Raw genomic sequence first — 17,801 nt, 5'->3', positions numbered from 1 at the left:
AATCTTTGCATATTGGTAGGTTTACGTATTCTTTATTATGTACGAGTACTTTTGACACAAGTATATCTCCATACAGATACTTCTACATGGCAGATCCTTCAGTCTAGTTGTGCAAAGACGCTGCCTGAGAAATCAGTATGTCACGTCAGCACCAGCTCCTGCGAAGTATTATTTAAAATTAATATGAGTTGCCCTATATGAGTTCTTCTAGCCTGTCTATGGTCCTGCAGGGGCTAGATATGGCGATAGGTGTAAAGAGTGTTTTGGTCACTCTTCTTCACTGTTCAGACAGCGGCAACTCAGACGATCGGATCTGGAATTTGTCCCCTTATGACATGAAAAGGGGAAAGGTTACCTCCCATTTCTCATGCTTTTTCTGGCTAGAGAATTTCCCGCCCCTCCCCTAAAACATTATCTCCACCGACCATCATGGCTTTTAAACGTGCGAAACATAGCAGTTTCTGGGTGATAAAGTTTTTTTTTTTTTTTTTTAACGCCAACACAACTTCCTGGTTGCTCCTGGTTATCATTGTTACCTGTCATCAAAACTTCAGAGCTAATTACCATTAGCAAAGCTTAAATTCATGTTGCAGCGTGATAAAGGAATTCAGCTGTCTGTCGGGGTTAGTTAAGTTTTATGAGTGAGTCTACTCAATACAATTGTTACGTCCCTGGACATATGCTCCCCCATGTTCAGTGTGGCTGGCTGTGTTTTTGTGTCCTGTCTCTTTTAGGTTGACTTCGTGGGAGGAGTTGAAGCCTCCCAGCTCCACCTACCATCTGCCTATTGGTCACCTCCACCTATATAAAGAGACTTCAGATGGTGTTCGGGAGGTCCCCAGGGTCTGCTAAACCCTTAGTCTTTTGGGAGGTCCCAAGGGTCCATGGAGATCTGTGATGACACAATGACGGTGAAGTTAAGCAGCCTTCGAGTGTACTCTACAATTGGTGTCAGAAGTTTAAAACAATAATTAAGAGAGAGTGAGTTACATTTACATTTACAGCATTTATCGCCCTTATCCAGAGCGACTCACAATCAGTAGTTACAGGGACAGTCCCCCCCTGGAGCAGTTTAAGGTTAAGTGTCTTGCTCAGGGACACAATGGTAGTAGTAAATGGCATTTGAACCTGGGTCTTCTGGTTCATAGGCGAGTGTGTTACCCACTAGGCTACTACCACCCTGTTGAGTTGAGTACTGGCTTCAGGTCCTTGGTGTTATGTGCTTGGTTGACAAATATGGATAAAATGAATAAAAATACATGGAAGTGGTGGCCTAGCGGGTAAGACTCGTAATCGGAAGGTTGCCGTCTCGAATCCCGAACAGTCGAGGTTCCACTGAGCAGGGTACCATCCCCACACATGGCTCCCCGGGTACCTGGTGGTTAAATACAAAGGGCACATTTTGTTGTGTCACCGTGTGCTGCAGTGTTTCACATTGAATTCACTTTCACTTAATTACGGTGCGAAACAAATAAAATGGGAGAACGAAGAAAGAAATCGCAGAACTCCCTCAGAGGACCTGAGGGAGTCTCCGAGAAGGCCATGACAAGCACACATGCTGTAGATGTTCACATGCTGTAGAAACATCTCCGGAGAGCCAGATCTCCATAAAAATGAACTCAGCAACCCCTTCAGGCAGCCGGGGGAGCCCCTCAGATTACTTGCATATTGCCACATGCCCCCAAGTGAGTGAGTTAGGGCACTGTCACCGGCGTAGCTGGACGTCCATTTACAATTGGAACACCCACCTACTCTACAGGCCATGCTTGAGCTTGTAACAGAGAGGGAAGTTGTGTGGGGCGCAGCTACTTTGTCAACACTGCCATAGTAAGGGCTGCTGGAAACAACCCCATTGAACGGGAGAAACGAGCATATGTAACAGAAATCATGGAGCTGATTCTCTCCAGTCAACACAGGACACACGTGGCGGCCCATGGCTCTGCTGGGGATGTGCACAGCCTGGCCACCTTCTCAGACAGTGCCCTAGGAAAATTACTCCCCAGGGAAACGGGGAAGGGTCCACACACACACAAACACCCACCACACACACCTCATCTGACAATCAACTGCAGTGGTAGGCTGTACATGCGCTGGGGACTTTTGCCATGTTCTCTGATATTCTGCTAAAGGTACAGGGATTGGCCTGCTGAGGACTGGGGTAAAGTCAGTTTCTCTGATGAAGCCCCTTTCTGATTGTGTCTGTGTGTGAATTTGCCTCACGTTGGACATTCAAGCACTTTCTTCCAGACTTGCACAATAGGATGAACAAATGATTGAATTTGGACAGGACAGCACATGTGCACACAACGAAATGTGTCTGGGTAAACTGAGTGAGTCCGCTGGTGACGTTTTTGACTTCAATACAACAATTAATTCACGCTAAATGGAAAATGTGCTTTCTAAATTGCATTGAACTTTTATGTTTAAATTCTCGGAGTTGTAGATTTTCAGACATGCATGCGTTCATGCTGAAGTGGCAGGGAAAGTTGCTGGAATTATATATATATAGTGAACAGCAACAGGGCGACTTCTAGTTTGACTAAGATTCAGAAAAAGACTTTGATTCTTTTCAACAACAACAACATTTATTTCTTATAACGCCCAAAATCACATACAGTACGTCTCAATGGGCTTTGACAGGCCCTACAGTTGACACCCCCCACACTTGACCCTTCTGCACACAAGGAAAAACTCCACACAAAAAAACTCTAGGAGAGTGGAAAAAAAGAAAGGAAGAAACCTTGGGAAGGAGTGATAGAGAGAGGGACCCCCTTCCAGGGTAGAGTGAGCCTGCAAATGGTGTCAGTGCAGGGTTGGATATGATATAATGATAAGTCCTACGGTTGTAGGGTTGGAGAAGTCCAGGATGTATTCAGTGTCATGGTCTAGATTACGTGTCCGTAATGATGTTACTGGTCCATTTGAAGATCCCTGAAGCTGTAGTTGTAGTGGTGGTGGTGGCTGTGGTGACCCTCTGGTTTGTTTTATGTTTTGTCCTTGTAAAGCAGTTGTCAGGAACCAGGATGTATCTGCTTGTCTCTTCACTGGGGTCTGCCAGTAGTCTGGGCGCTTGATTCCGTGTCTCGGAGAAAAACAAACAGAAGCAGCGGCAGACGGTTGCACTGTACGACCGATACTGAAATACGTGGTTATAGTGGTATATTGGTGCTACAGTGGCCCGGTACCCTAACTAGGACAGCCTAACTAGAGTGAATTTAACTTTGTCTGTGTCTAACAGGGGGACTCTGTGATAAACTGGACTTTATAATTGACACTGCGTCAAAATCAAGTGAAATGAGGGTCTAGGACTTTAGCAAAAAGCCAGAGAAAACAGATAGGTTTTGAGATTGGATTTAAACACTGAGACTGTGTCTGAATCCCGGACATTTTCCCTGCATTTCCCCAATGCAGAAACTTTGACAGCAAATGGTCAGTGATGTCTGTTTAACGGAGTAATAAGCAATTGTAAATATTGTAAAATGTAATAAAAAGAATAAAAATACAATGGAGAAATTGATCGATCATGTACTGACACCAGGTGGCGCTGTATTCCAGTCCAAACACTGAGGCAGTGGATCTAGAAGTGTTTTAAAGCTTACATGAAACATGAATAGAATTTATTTTGATGTAATGGGAAATGAGTTAGGAACAAAAGGAAATCAGCAAACTGAATAATCAAATCTGAATACAAAGACACCCCGGAAATTGGTATAAAGTTTCATAGTAGGTTACATGTATTACACCATAAATTCTTTACTACTATCATGTCATATTCTACCTGCTCTTTTTGTCCCTAAAGAAATTTCTGAAAAGCTTTTTTAATAAAGATTATTTAAGCTTATTTAAGCAACAAAAGACAGATCATTAGCCAATTCATTTTTAAAGAAGCGTACAAAACAATGCAAAAAGTCAATCCGAACTCAGAGGCTGTTTCCACACACCTCTCAGAACATGACCGACCAAATGATACCATCGTACCTACGAGATACATTCAACTAGCACCATTTATCGGAGGTCCTGAGAAGCCATATCAGTGCCCACAATGTAATAAGTGTTTTTCACAAAAGGTAAATCTTACAAGACACCAGTTAGTGCACACTGGAACACTGACCACAGAGCACTGATCAAGCTGGCAACGAGATTCTTATGAGAGCAGGGGCCAAAACACGGCAAGAACAGCATTTACCTTTCATCTGAATTCATGCTTTTGAGCTTTTATCCCCGTAAAGATATAGTGTACCTTCTAGAAGAACACCAAGACCTTTTGTAGTTCATTATCGGGGCCATATACATCCAGATAAGTGGCTGAATTGACTCCAGTGCAGGGCTGGCAACTTTTCCGAAGGCCTTGGACTGACATTTCCGGGTGTATGTGGCTGATGTTGGGGTGGTGGGGTGGGTGGTTACTGATTGGTTGCTCATGCTTAGCTTGCCTGAATGTCATGAGTTGAATTTGAGCACGCTGTGTAATAATACAAAAAATAGAAAAATATACACTGAAAATATGTACAGGAAATTTGTAGACGCAAAATATTCGGGAACATTGTTTTGATGCAATAAAGGAAAAAAAAAACTAATTCAAATAGGACAGATTTTCTTCCATACATCAGCCGTATGACTAGGCATGCCTAGTAACATTATACAGCTCCCAACGTGGCATATTGTGAAGAATTCCCAGGTGCCTTTTCATTGGTTGCTGTGTTGCAGTTTACCCAGATCCAATACTGCTATTTTCTGATTGGCTATTGTGTAATTCACTCATTCGCCCAATTCTCTTCAGGACCTCAGCAGAGACGTTCTTGTTCAACTGGCATATTAATTCCTGAACAGTTCCTGACCAGTCAAGGTGTTTTTACTGTATCATCCACCAACCTGTTTGCCCACGAGGAAAACTGCAGTTGGTCTCCACAAAAAAAAAACAATAAAACGTTTTCTTATTAATTAAAATAATCCTAATGTTATTATACTGAGCATATAGCATGGTAGTCACCTAGCGGGTAACACACTCGCCTATGAACCAGAAGACCCAGGTTCAAATCCCACTTACTACCATCGTGTCCCTGAGCAAGACACTTAACCCTGAGTGTCTCCAGGGGGGGACTGTCCCTGTAACTACGGATTGTAAGTCGACCTGGATAACGGCGTCTGGTAAATGCTGTAAATGTAAATTCATTAGGAATATATGATGTATAACTAATTATTGACATTCTTTGGTTTGAAATCAACATTAAATTAAAAAGTAAAATGATTACAAGAACATCAAAATGCACAAATCGTCTATCTGCTAATTAAATCTACTTTATATGACAAGATGATTAAAAATAAAAGTGTTTAGCAAAGCAAGTTTGAGCATGAAGACGTGGAAGTAAGTGGGAAATTGGTCAAGGAATCAAAGTCTGAGGATCTGACCAATCAATCAAGAGTGGGCGGGGCTTGCCATGGGTGGGGCAGGCTGTCTTGCAGCCTGCAATGAGACATAGCTCTACATTTATTTCATGGGCATGGTTTGCAGCAAATTAGCCTACAAATAATGTTTCAGCGTGAGAAATACAATGTGTGACAAAAGACTAAAGAGAGACCGTCACGCTCAATTCTACTCCCTCCTCTTCTTCTCAACTGGCAATAGATCCCGCTTCCAATCACAGCTTCTTCAGCTGATGCATCATTAGATGCGCCACCTACCATAGAGGAGTGAGGACAGGAGGGGACACCTCTCTGCCTGTTCAGCTGTGCGTAAGGCCTTATTGATCGATCACAGATCAGACAGATAAAGTAGATTTTCAGCGTGATAAATTGGAGGTATGACGGAGAGCTGTGAAGATGTGCATGTCTCACGTCCATTGCATGAGAGTTGGAAGCCCTGCTGGTGTGTCTGTGTGTGAATTTGCTTTACGTTGGACAGACAAGAACTTTGTTATAAAGCATAAGCTAAAATTGTCTGTCGTTGTGCATGTGGGGATAAGGCATGAAAATGTAAATGAACACCTGATATTTCACGCTGTACAAGGAAGAATGCGCCACGGTGGTTTAATTTTATACATTGCTTCCCTCTAGTGGTCAGTGTGCAGCATCACAAAATCCACCATTTTGCACTTGCACTTTTGTAACACACAATTTGCAAATGTGCAAACACAATCCACTGCACAGCACTCTTTTAACAGACCTGTAATCACAACTCACTGCTTTACACACAATTTCCAAATGACCAACACACTCCTAGTAAAATCATATACATTCACATTTATAGCATTTATCAAGACTTAGAGCGACGCCCTTAACCAGAGCGATACACGTTTATGGTGATGATTTAAAAAATAAAGTTAAGTAAAAAGCGTGCCATTATAAAGCATGCATTTCACATTGTCATCATGGGGCGTTGTGTGTAGAATTCTGAGGGAAAAAATTATTTCATCTATTTTGGAATAAAGCTGTAACAAGGCGGGAAAAGCACCTAAGAAATAGAACAGTGCTCAAAAAGGCAACAATGGCAAGGAAAAAAAGTCCCTCTAACAAGAAGAAAGCCTTGAAAAAAAACAAGATTCAGCAAGGGGAACCCACCCTCATCTGGGTATCCTCTGAATTATGTGTTAAATCAGATACATGCAGAAAATGATGGCATATGAAGATTATTGCAGTTTATTGTTGTATTGTATTGTAATATTATACATTGGAGTAGCATCCAGGTTACTATCATATGGGCTCAGCAGAGGGTCAGGTAGGGCAGTCCATGGAGTTCGGCCAGGTCATGTGATCACTCCGGCCCAGGAAACTCCCCAGGCAGTATATGTCATCCACACCGTAGTGGATGGTGAAAAGAGAAGAGTGAGTTAATGATGAGTTGGCTACCTGATAAGCCACAGATCAGAATCTTGAAATTCTGGTGACCAATGCACAGAAGAAAATAGAGGCAAAATGTGATCATACCTTCTAGTGCTGAAGTTTATTCAATGAAGCAGCAGAGCAACCAGAAAACAGAGAATTGCAGTTATCCAGTCTAGATGTAGCTCACTTAAACAACACAATGTAACTCCAAGTCAAACACACTTCTGTGAAATCAAAGTGGAAGTACGCCGTCCTGGAAATATTTTGAATGTGACAACCAAATGACAAATCAGTATCAAATGTCACACCCACATTTTTTACGTACTAGGACCAGTAGAAAAACCATGACACTCCAATCCTGCCCCTTTGAGACAATCAACAATACTTTGGTATTGCGGGTCATCCAGTCGCTGATGTCCTTCAGGCAATTTCCAAGTTTAGGGAGGTGGTGAACTCCATCCAGCTTGATGTAAATGCATAAAAAAAGAAAAATTAAAATCGAATTGCCATATTTCACTCTGTTTTTTTGCAGAGTAATCACTGCCAAAGCCAACAAAGTGAAAGAAGTAGGATTTGAACCAGGAGATGTCCGTCCTTTGTCCTCGTCCTCGTCTTCCTCTGCTTATCCGGGTCTGGGTCACGGGGGCAGCAAGTAGGGGATCCCAGACAGCCCTCTCCCCAGCTACCTCCACCAGCTACTCCAGCAGGACCCCAATGCGTTCCCAGACCAGACCAGCGTGTCCTGGGTCAACCCGGGGGCCACTTGCCAAGGGAGGCATCCAGGAGGCATCCTCACTCAACTGGCACCTTTTGATGTGGAGGAGCATTTTGGCCACTTGTATCCGCTATCTCGTTCTTTCGGTCATTACCCAAAGCTCATGACCATAGATGAGGATTTGGACGTAGATCAACCGGTAAATCGAGAGCCTTTCTGGCTCAGCTCACGGTTTTATGGATCGGTTTATACCCAGGCACCCCAGCTCTGGTTTATCATCGGAATGCGCATTATTCCTTCCATTCCCAGTCGACATCAGCAGCTCCCCATCCCCACTCAGCTCCCCATCCCCACTCCCCTTCAGTAGACAGCTCCGCTCCACCTGAGTGTCCAAAACATATGGCCGCAGATCAGATGATACGACCCTATGCTGCCCTGGTACAAAGTTTACTGATGGGCATCCTTATGTTCGAACAACAGTCAGGACCCTTTCCCCGACCCGAAGGTGCATGGAAGCGACCCTCTCGTCCCACGGGGTAAACCCAACAAACACAAATATAACAACCAGCATCCGTTGGAAGGACCCACCCAAGGCAGAATCCAGCTGGACAGCTCTACCTAACCAGAGTTCACAAGAAAACCCAAATTAACAGAAAAAAAACTCAAACTCACCCAGATGAGAACAGTCGCCAAGGTCCACAGCCTACACGATATCCTACCTACGCGATAGGAAATCCCGGACGAGCCCCCAAAATTTGTTCCGTCCCCGGTCTAGGGTCAGGGACATAACAAAAGGGACATAGGAGCATAAACTCCAAAACGACACAACAAAACTTAAGGCTAATTGTTTATTACAAACAAGGACATCGAAACAACAAAAAACACACAAAACAGGTCTGGGCAGTCTAAGTTATTCTTGTCTTCTGGTCACAATTCTTCACTTCACACCAACAACATTCTCTCCTCACACCACATCCTATCTTCACCAACAACATTCTCTCCTCACACCACATCCTATCATCACCAACAACATTCTCTCCTTGTCCCAAAGCAGCCGCCATTTTGAGTCCTCTTCCCTATTACAGCCTACCAATCATGGCAGGAGGTGGGACGAGTCCAATCATGGGCTGATGAGGAGCCACCCTGCAACATTACAGAGAGAGAGACAGAAAGAGACAGAGACACACACAAACAGAACACACCCATTGTCTGCCACGGGACGTCACAACCCCAACAAACAGGTTGAGAGTCTTGGGGCTAACAAAAAGCCAACCCCAGCTCTCCACCTCTCACCCAGAAACACTCCAGCCTCTGTCCAACCTCTCTCTAGGTCTTGGGTTCCAGAGCCAATGCTATGTGTTGAGGTGAGTCTGACTATATCTATATGGTACAGCTCAAACTCTTCCACAAGCTCCAGCTCCTTCGCCGCCAGAGAGGTTACGTTCCATGTCCCAATAGCCATTTTTCTTTGTCTGGGAATTGGACTGGCAAAGCTCCCGCCTTTGTCTGCCACTTTTGTAGAAAATTCTTTACTACTATCTTTACTAATATGTCATGTTCTACCTGCTCTTTTTGTCACCTAAAGAAATTTCTGGAAAAACTTCTTTAATGAAGATTATTTAAGCTTATTTAAGCAATAAAAGACACATCATTAGCCAATTCATTTTTAAAGAAGCATGCCTCCCAACTAAACAATGCAAAAAGAAAGCCCAAGTTTGGGACATGCTGAGAGCCATACAGAGGCTGTCACACAGAAGCCCTACAAGTGTCCACAATGTAATAAGTGTTTTCCACGAAAGGCATATCTTACAATTCACCAGTTAGTGCACACTGGTGAGAAGCCCCACCAGTGCCTACAGTGTGATAAGTGTTTTACACGAAAGGCATATCTTACATTTCACCAGTTAGTGCACACCGGTGAGAAGCCCCACCAGTGCCTACAGTGTGATAAGTGTTTTACACGAAAGGCATATCTTACAATTCACCAGTTAGTGCACACCGGTGAGAAGCCTCAGAAGTGCCCACAGTGTGATAAGTGTTTTACACGAAAGGCAAATCTTACAAGATACCAGTTAGTGCACACCGGTGAGAAGCCCCAAAAGTGCCCACAATGTGATGAGTGTTTTATAGGAAAGGTAAATCTAACAAATTACCAGTTACTGCACAATGTTCAGAAGCCCCACAAGTGCCTTATAATTACAACGTGAACAAAATATCATTTCTGAACAATAAATAGAAGTAAATGACGTGTGTTGATTCCTGGGGCTGTTGAGACAATACTATGAAGCAAGTTTCGTTTTCTCAGAAGTAGTCAGCTTTGTGTGCAAGACTGTACTTTCCAACATCCATATTCATAATAATGCAATCATGTTTGTAAGATGGGACGTCGCAAGACCATGACGTTTCTGCGCTATTGTTGTGCATGGAGATTCAACACTTCCATTTACGTGTCTTTGTCAAACGGCATTGCAACATTTGGCGGCCCTCCCACGAGCCAAAGGTGTGAGGCGCTGGCCGTCAGGACTGCCTGCTCTCTTTGTCTTCCCCAGACGAGGCGTGACGTCAGAAACAACAGGTTCTGATTGGTCTATGACAGATTCCTGTAGGCCAGGTGTATAAAGGATTGTTCACGTGTGGTAGGGAGGGCACTTTCTTTCTCAGCTGCTTTTCCATCGAAACCGGACTTTCCGGTTTTCGAGTCTTTTTGTCACGATCCCGTCCGAAATGGGGGTTACTCCGGTCCGGATCAGGATCAGGATCCGGTCCGGAGTTTAATTGTTGTCATGTGTAATGTTCCCTAATCGTTTTCACCTGTGTTAATTGTATAAAGCTGCCCTGTTCGTTTCTGTTCGCCGTCAGGTCTTTAACGTTATGTTCCGTGTTCACCAGTGTCTACGTCTCGGATGTCTCCCCTGTCTTGTGCTTCACCAATTAAACCCCGGTTTCGTGATGTCAGGTGAAAGCGTCCTTCATTCCTCGTCACTCTTCGTCCTCCTCTCCGTGCACCCGCCGCGTCATGCCCGCATGGACGTGACACTTTTCTCTCCTCCCATTTTTCCCCTGGATCAGATGATGTCTCTGAAGCTTGGTTCTGGCTGTACTGTCTTTTTCTATCTTTTCCTCCTGTCTCTCATTTTGGTTTTCTGTGTAACATTGGTACCTTATAACATACAATATTCACATGTAACTGCAATAATAATTTACTGGTGTTAATAAATTAGAAACTGCTCATCCTTTTAACCTCTATTGTGCCACGCCTCTTTCTGCCAGGTAACATCAAGTTGGAGTGGTTTGAATACAGTGCTTTTCTGTGTAGAGAGATAGTTTTTTACTACATTCTCTTCAGTTTTTACATGCTGCATTATACTGATTACTTAGAACAGTGCACCAAACCACAATATAATTATTTAATAAACAAAGTCTCATCAGTTTGGTCATAACTTCAATCCATATGTTCTCAATATATGTTTAATCACACGGCATCGTAATTTTAAGAAATGTTCATAAAATTCTATATTCATATTTGCAAACCTGTGCTCGGACCTTTAAACAATTTACATTTACGTTTACAGCATTTACCAGACGCGCTTATCCAGAGCGACTTACAATCAGTAGTTACAGGGACAGTGTCCTGCTCAGGGACACAATTGTAGTAAGTGGGGTTTGAACCTGGGTCTTCTGGTTCACTAGGCTACTAACACCCCAATTGCGATCTTTGTTTGGGATTTTACTTATGACTTAACAGTTTTCATATTACAATTACGTTTTACCGACCAATGGGTTTTGACAGAGAAATTGGAGGCCTCCTCTTCACTACTTAACTGACCAAATTAATATACTATACTTTGATTAAAAAGTGTCCATTAATTTAAGATAAAGAAAAATGTTACTACATTTAATGTGTGTCTATATTGTATACTTAATTCTATGTTTTGTACATGTACAATTCATTTTAGAGGGTAATAGAGTATGCAGAAAAATCTAATTCCTGGACCTAAAATCTATTGCTGAAAACAATGCGCTCCTGCAACCATCCCTCCGTTGCCAGGGGATTATGAACTGGCAAAACTCTACTCTTAAAATTAAAACTTGTAAGCCTACAGAGTGGCACGTGTAACCCTGTTGACATTTTAGTACACACCTTTTTACAAAATCTTTGCATATTGGTAGGTTTACGTATTCTTTATTATGTACGAGTACTTTTGACACAAGTATATCTCCATACAGATACTTCTACATGGCAGATCCTTCAGTCTAGTTGTGCAAAGACGCTGCCTGAGAAATCAGTATGTCACGTCAGCACCAGCTCCTGCGAAGTATTATTTAAAATTAATATGAGTTGCCCTATATGAGTTCTTCTAGCCTGTCTATGGTCCTGCAGGGGCTAGATATGGCGATAGGTGTAAAGAGTGTTTTGGTCACTCTTCTTCACTGTTCAGACAGCGGCAACTCAGACGATCGGATCTGGAATTTGTCCCCTTATGACATGAAAAGGGGAAAGGTTACCTCCCTTTTCTCATGCTTTTTCTGGCTAGAGAATTTCCCGCCCCTCCCCTAAAACATTATCTCCACCGACCATCATGGCTTTTAAACGTGCGAAACATAGCAGTTGTGTGGCTGTGTTTTTGTGTCCTGTCTCTTTTAGGTTGACTTCGTGGGAGGAGTTGAAGCCTCCCAGCTCCACCTACCATCTGCCTATTGGTCACCTCCACCTATATAAAGAGACCCTTAGTCTAAACCCTTAAACCCTTAGTCTTTTGGGAGGTCCCAAGGGTCCATGGAGATCTGTGATGACACAATGACGATGAAGTTAAGCAGCCTTCGAGTGTACTCTACAATTGGTGTCAGAAGTTTAAAACAATAATTAAGAGAGAGTGAGTTACATTTACATTTACAGCATTTATCGCCCTTATCCAGAGCGACTCACAATCAGTAGTTACAGGGACAGTCCCCCCCTGGAGCAGTTTAAGGTTAAGTGTCTTGCTCAGGGACACAATGGTAGTAGTAAATGGCATTTGAACCTGGGTCTTCTGGTTCATAGGCGAGTGAGTTACCCAATAGGCTACTACCACCCTGTTGAGTTGAGTACTGGCTTCAGGTCCTTGGTGTTATGTGCTTGGTTGACGAATATGGATAAAATGAATAAAAGTAAGACTCGTAATCGGAAGGTTGCCGTCTCGAATCCCGAACAGTCGAGGTTCCACTGAGCAGGGTACCATCCCCACACATGGCTCCCCGGGTGCCTGGTGGTTAAATACAAAGGGCACATTTTGTTGTGTCACCGTGTGCTGCAGTGTTTCACATTGAATTCACTTTCACTTAATTACAGTGCGAAACAAATAAAATGGGAGAACGAAGAAAGAAATCGCAGAACTCCCTCAGAGGACCCGAGGGAGTCTCAGAGAAGGCCATGACAAGCACACATGCTGTAGATGTTCACATGCTGTAGAAACATCTCCGGAGAGCCAGATCTCCATAAAAATGAACTCAGCAACCCCTTCAGGCAGCCGGGGGAGCCCCTGAGATTACTTGCATATTGCCACATGCCCCCAAGTGAGTGAGTTAGGGCACTGTCACCGGCGTAGCTGGACGTCCATTTACAATTGGAACACCCACCTACTCTACAGGCCATGCTTGAGCTTGTAACAGAGAGGGAAGTTGTGTGGGGCGCAGCTACTTTGTCAACACTGCCATAGTAAGGGCTGCTGGAAACAACCCCATTGAACGGGAGAAACGAGCATATGTAACAGAAATCATGGAGCTGATTCTCTCCAGTCAACACAGGACACACGTGGCGGCCCATGGCTCTGCTGGGGATGTGCACAGCCTGGCCACCTTCTCAGACAGTGCCCTAGGAAAATTACTCCCCAGGGAAACGGGGAAGGGTCCACACACACACAAACACCCACCACACACACCTCATCTGACAATCAACTGCAGTGGTAGGCTGTACATGCGCTGGGGACTTTTGCCATGTTCTCTGATATTCTGCTAAAGGTACAGGGATTGGCCTGCTGAGGACTGGGGTAAAGTCAGTTTCTCTGATGAAGCCCCTTTCTGATTGTGTCTGTGTGTGAATTTGCCTCACGTTGGACATTCAAGCACTTTCTTCCAGACTTGCACAATAGGATGAACAAATGATTGAATTTGGACAGGACAGCACATGTGCACACAACGAAATGTGTCTGGGTAAACTGAGTGAGTCCGCTGGTGACGTTTTTGACTTCAACACAACAATTAATTCACACTAAATGGAAAATGTGCTTTCTAAATTGCATTGAACTTTTATGTTTAAATTCTCGGAGTTGTAGATTTTCAGACATGCATGCGTTCATGCTGAAGTGGCAGGAAAAGTTGCTGGAATTATATATATAGTGAACAGCAACAGGGCGACTTCTAGTTTGACTAAGATTCAGAAAAAGACTTTGATTCTTTTCCCAATGCAGAAACATTGACAGCAAATGGTCAGTGATGTCTGTTTAACGGAGTAATAAGCAATTGTAAATATTGTAAAATGTAATAAAAAGAATAAAAATACAATGGAGAAATTGATCGATCATGTACTGACACCAGGTGGCGCTGTATTCCAGTCCAAACACTGAGGCAGTGGATCTAGAAGTGTTTTAAAGCTTACATGAAACATGAATAGAATTTATTTTGATGTAATGGGAAATGAGTTAGAAACAAAAGGAAATCATCAAACTGAATTTACTACTATCATGTCATATTGTACCTGCTCTTTTTGTCCCTAAAGAAATTTCTGAAAAGCTTCTTTAATAAAGATTATTTAAGCTTATTTAAGCAACAAAAGACAGATCATTAGCCAATTCATTTTTAAAGAAGCGTACAAAACAATGCAAAAAGAAAGCTCAAGTCTGGGACTGGCTGAGAGCCATACAGTGGCTGTCATACCGAACTCAGAGGCTGTTTCCACACACCTCTCAGAACATGACCGACCAAATGATACCATCGTACCTACGAGATACATTCAACTAGCACCATTTATCGGAGGTCCTGAGAAGCCATATCAGTGCCCACAATGTAATAAGTGTTTTTCACAAAAGGTAAATCTTACAAGACACCAGTTAGTGCACACTGGAACACTGACCACAGAGCACTGATCAAGCTGGCAACGAGATTCTTATGCGAGCAGGGGCCAAAACACGGCAAGAACAGCATTTACCTTTCATCTGAATTCATGCTTTTGAGCTTTTATCCCCGTAAGGATATAGCGTCCCTTCTAGAAGAACACCAAGACCTTTTGTAGTTCATTATCGGGGCCATATACATCCAGATAAGTGGCTGAATTGACTCCAGTGCAGGGCTGGCAACTTTTCCGAAGGCCTTGGACTGACATTTCCGGGTGTATGTGGCTGATGTTGGGGTGGTGGGGTGGGTGGTTACTGATTGGTTGCTCATGCTTAGTTTGCCTGAATGTCATGAGTTGAATTTGAGCACGCTGTGTAATAATACAAAAAATAGAAAAATATACACTGAAAATATGTACAGGAAATTTGTAGACGCAAAATATTCGGGAACATTGTTTTGATGCAATAAAGGAAAAAAAATTCTAATTCAAATAGGACAGATTTTCTTCCATACATCATCCGTATGACTAGGCATGCCTAGTAACATTATACAGCTCTCAACGTGGCATATTGTGAAGAATTCCCAGGTGCCTTTTCATTGGTTGCTGTGTTGCAGTTTACCCAGATCCAATACTGCTATTTTCTGATTGGCTATTGTGTAATTCACTCATTCGCCCAATTCTCTTCAGGACCTCAGCAGAGACGTTCTTGTTCAACTGGCATATTAATTCCTGAACAGTTCCTGACCAGTCGAGGTGTTTTCACTGTATCATCCCCCAACTGTTTGCCCCGAGGAAAACTGAAAAAACAATAAAACGTTTTCTTAATAATTAAAATAATCCTAATGTAATGGATGTTATTATACTGAGCATATAGCATGGTAGTCACCTAGCGGGTAACACACTCGCCTATGAACCAGAAGACCCAGGTTCAAATCCCACTTACTACCATCGTGTCCCTGAGCAAGACACTTAACCCTGAGTGTCTCCAGGGGGGAACTGTCCCTGTAACTACGGATTGTAAGTCGACCTGGATAACGGCGTCTGGTCAATGCTGTAAATGTAAATGTAAATTCATTAGGAATATATGATGTATAACTAATTATTGACATTCTTTGGTTTTAAATCAACATTAAATTAAAAAGTAAAATGATTAAAAGAACATCAAAATGCACAAATCGTCTATCTGCTAATTAAATCTACTTTATATGATAAGATGATTAAAAATAAAAGAGTGGGCGGGGCTTGCCATGGGTGGGGCAGGCCGTCTTGCAGCCTGCAATGAGACATAGCTCTACATTTATTTCATGGGCATGGTTTTCAGCAAATTCGCCTACAAATAATGTTTCTGCGTGAGAAATACAATGTGTGACAAAAGACTAAAGAGAGACCGTCACGCTCAATTCTACTCCCTCCTCTTCTTCTCAACTGGCAATAGATCCCGCTTCCAATCACAGCTTCTTCAGCTGATGCATCATTAGATGCGCCACCTACCATAGAGGAGTGTGCACAGGAGGGGACACCTCTCTGCCTGTTCAGCTGTGCGTAAGGCCTTATTGATCGATCACAGATCAGACAGATAAAATAGATTTCAGCGTGAGAAATTGGAGGTATGACGGAGAGCTGTGAAGATGTGCATGTCTCACATCCATTGCATGAGAGTTGGAAGCCCTGCTGGTGTGTCTGTGTGCGAATTTGCTTTACGTTGGACAGACAAGAACTTTGTTATAAAGCATAAGCTAAAATTGTCTGTCGTTGTGCATGTGGGGATAAGGCATGAAAATGTAAATGAACACCTGATATTTCACGCTGTACAAGGAAGAATGCGCCACGGTGGTTTAATTTTATACATTGCTTCCCTCTAGTGGTCAGTGTGCAGCATCACAAAATCCACCATTTTGCACTTGCACTTTTGTAACACACAATTTGCAAATGTGCAAACACAATCCACTGCACAGCACTCTTTTAACAGACCTGTAATCACAACTCACTGCTTTACACACAATTTCCAAATGACCAACACACTCCTAGTAAAACCATACACATTTACATTTACAGCATTTATCAAGACGCCCTTAACCAGAGCGACTTAGAGCGACGCCCTTAACCAGAGCGATACACGTTTATGGTGATGATTTAGACTATTAAAAAATAAAGTTAAGTAAAAAGCGTGCCATTATAAAGCATGCATTTCACATTGTCATTATGGGGCGTTGTGTGTAGAATTCTGATGGAAAAAATATTTTAATCTATTTTGGAATAAAGCTGTAACAAGGCGGGAAAAGCACCTAAGAAATAGAACAGTGCTCAAAAAGGCAACAATGGCAAGGAAAAAAGTCCCTCTAACAAGACGAAAGCCTTGAAAAGAACCAAGATTCAGCAAGGTAGGGCAGTCCATGGAGGTCGGCCAGGTCACGTGATCACTCCGACCCAGGAAACTCCCCAGGCAGTATATATCATCCACACCGTAGTGGATGGTGAAAAGAGAAGAGTGAGATAATGATGAGTTGGCTACCTGATAAGCCACAGATCAGAATCTTGAAATTCTGGTGACCAATGCACAGAAGAAAATAGAGGCAAAATGTGATCATACCTTCTAGTGCTGAAGTTTATTCAATGAAGCAGCAGAGCAACCAGAAAACAGAGAATTGCAGTTATCCAGTCTAGATGCAGCTCACTTAAACAACACAATGTAACTCCAAGTCAAACACACTTCTGTGAAATCAAAGTGGAAGTACGCCGTGCTGGAAATATTTTGAATGTGACAACCAATTGACAAATCAGTATCAAATGTCACACCAAAATTTTTTACGTACTAGGACCAGTAGAAAAACCAGCACACTTCACGTCCCGCCCCTTTGAGACAACCAACAATACTTTGGTCTTATCCAGCTTGCAAAAAAAAGAAAAATTAAAATCGAATTGACCGAGCATTAAATGGCAGCATGTACAGTGAAAATAAGAGAGGGCCCAGCACTGAACCCTCTGGAACCCGTGTATTTCACTCTGGTTTTTTGCAGAGTAATCACTGCCCAAGCCAATTTAGTAGGGGGTTCAATGTGAGGAATGTTAGGACAGACCCAACACAGTTATAATTCTGCTAGCTATTTAGTCTGCATTGCTGTTTATCTTCAGTCACATGCTTCCTAGCGAGTGCCATCTGGCCTGACAATAATT

General features: G+C 42.9%; 1 protein-coding gene across 1 annotated transcript in view; it reads left to right on the top strand.

Moving 5' to 3' along the window:
- Window positions 1–9,231: 9,231 nt before the first annotated feature.
- The window catches only part of LOC114799709 (zinc finger protein 91-like), a 33,174-nt gene continuing 24,604 nt past the window's right edge, over window positions 9,232–17,801 (top strand). Inside the window, exon 1 of the mRNA XM_028996511.1 lies at window positions 9,232–9,672. Within this exon, the coding sequence (XP_028852344.1) occupies window positions 9,232–9,672 (441 nt within the window). The remainder of the gene's footprint in view (window positions 9,673–17,801) is intronic.

This window comes from Denticeps clupeoides, chromosome 11 (assembly GCF_900700375.1).
Source record: "Denticeps clupeoides chromosome 11, fDenClu1.1, whole genome shotgun sequence".
Taxonomy (NCBI): domain Eukaryota; kingdom Metazoa; phylum Chordata; class Actinopteri; order Clupeiformes; family Denticipitidae; genus Denticeps; species Denticeps clupeoides.
The sequence above is the reverse complement of the archived record's forward strand: the minus strand, read 5'-3'. Positions and strand labels throughout refer to the sequence as shown.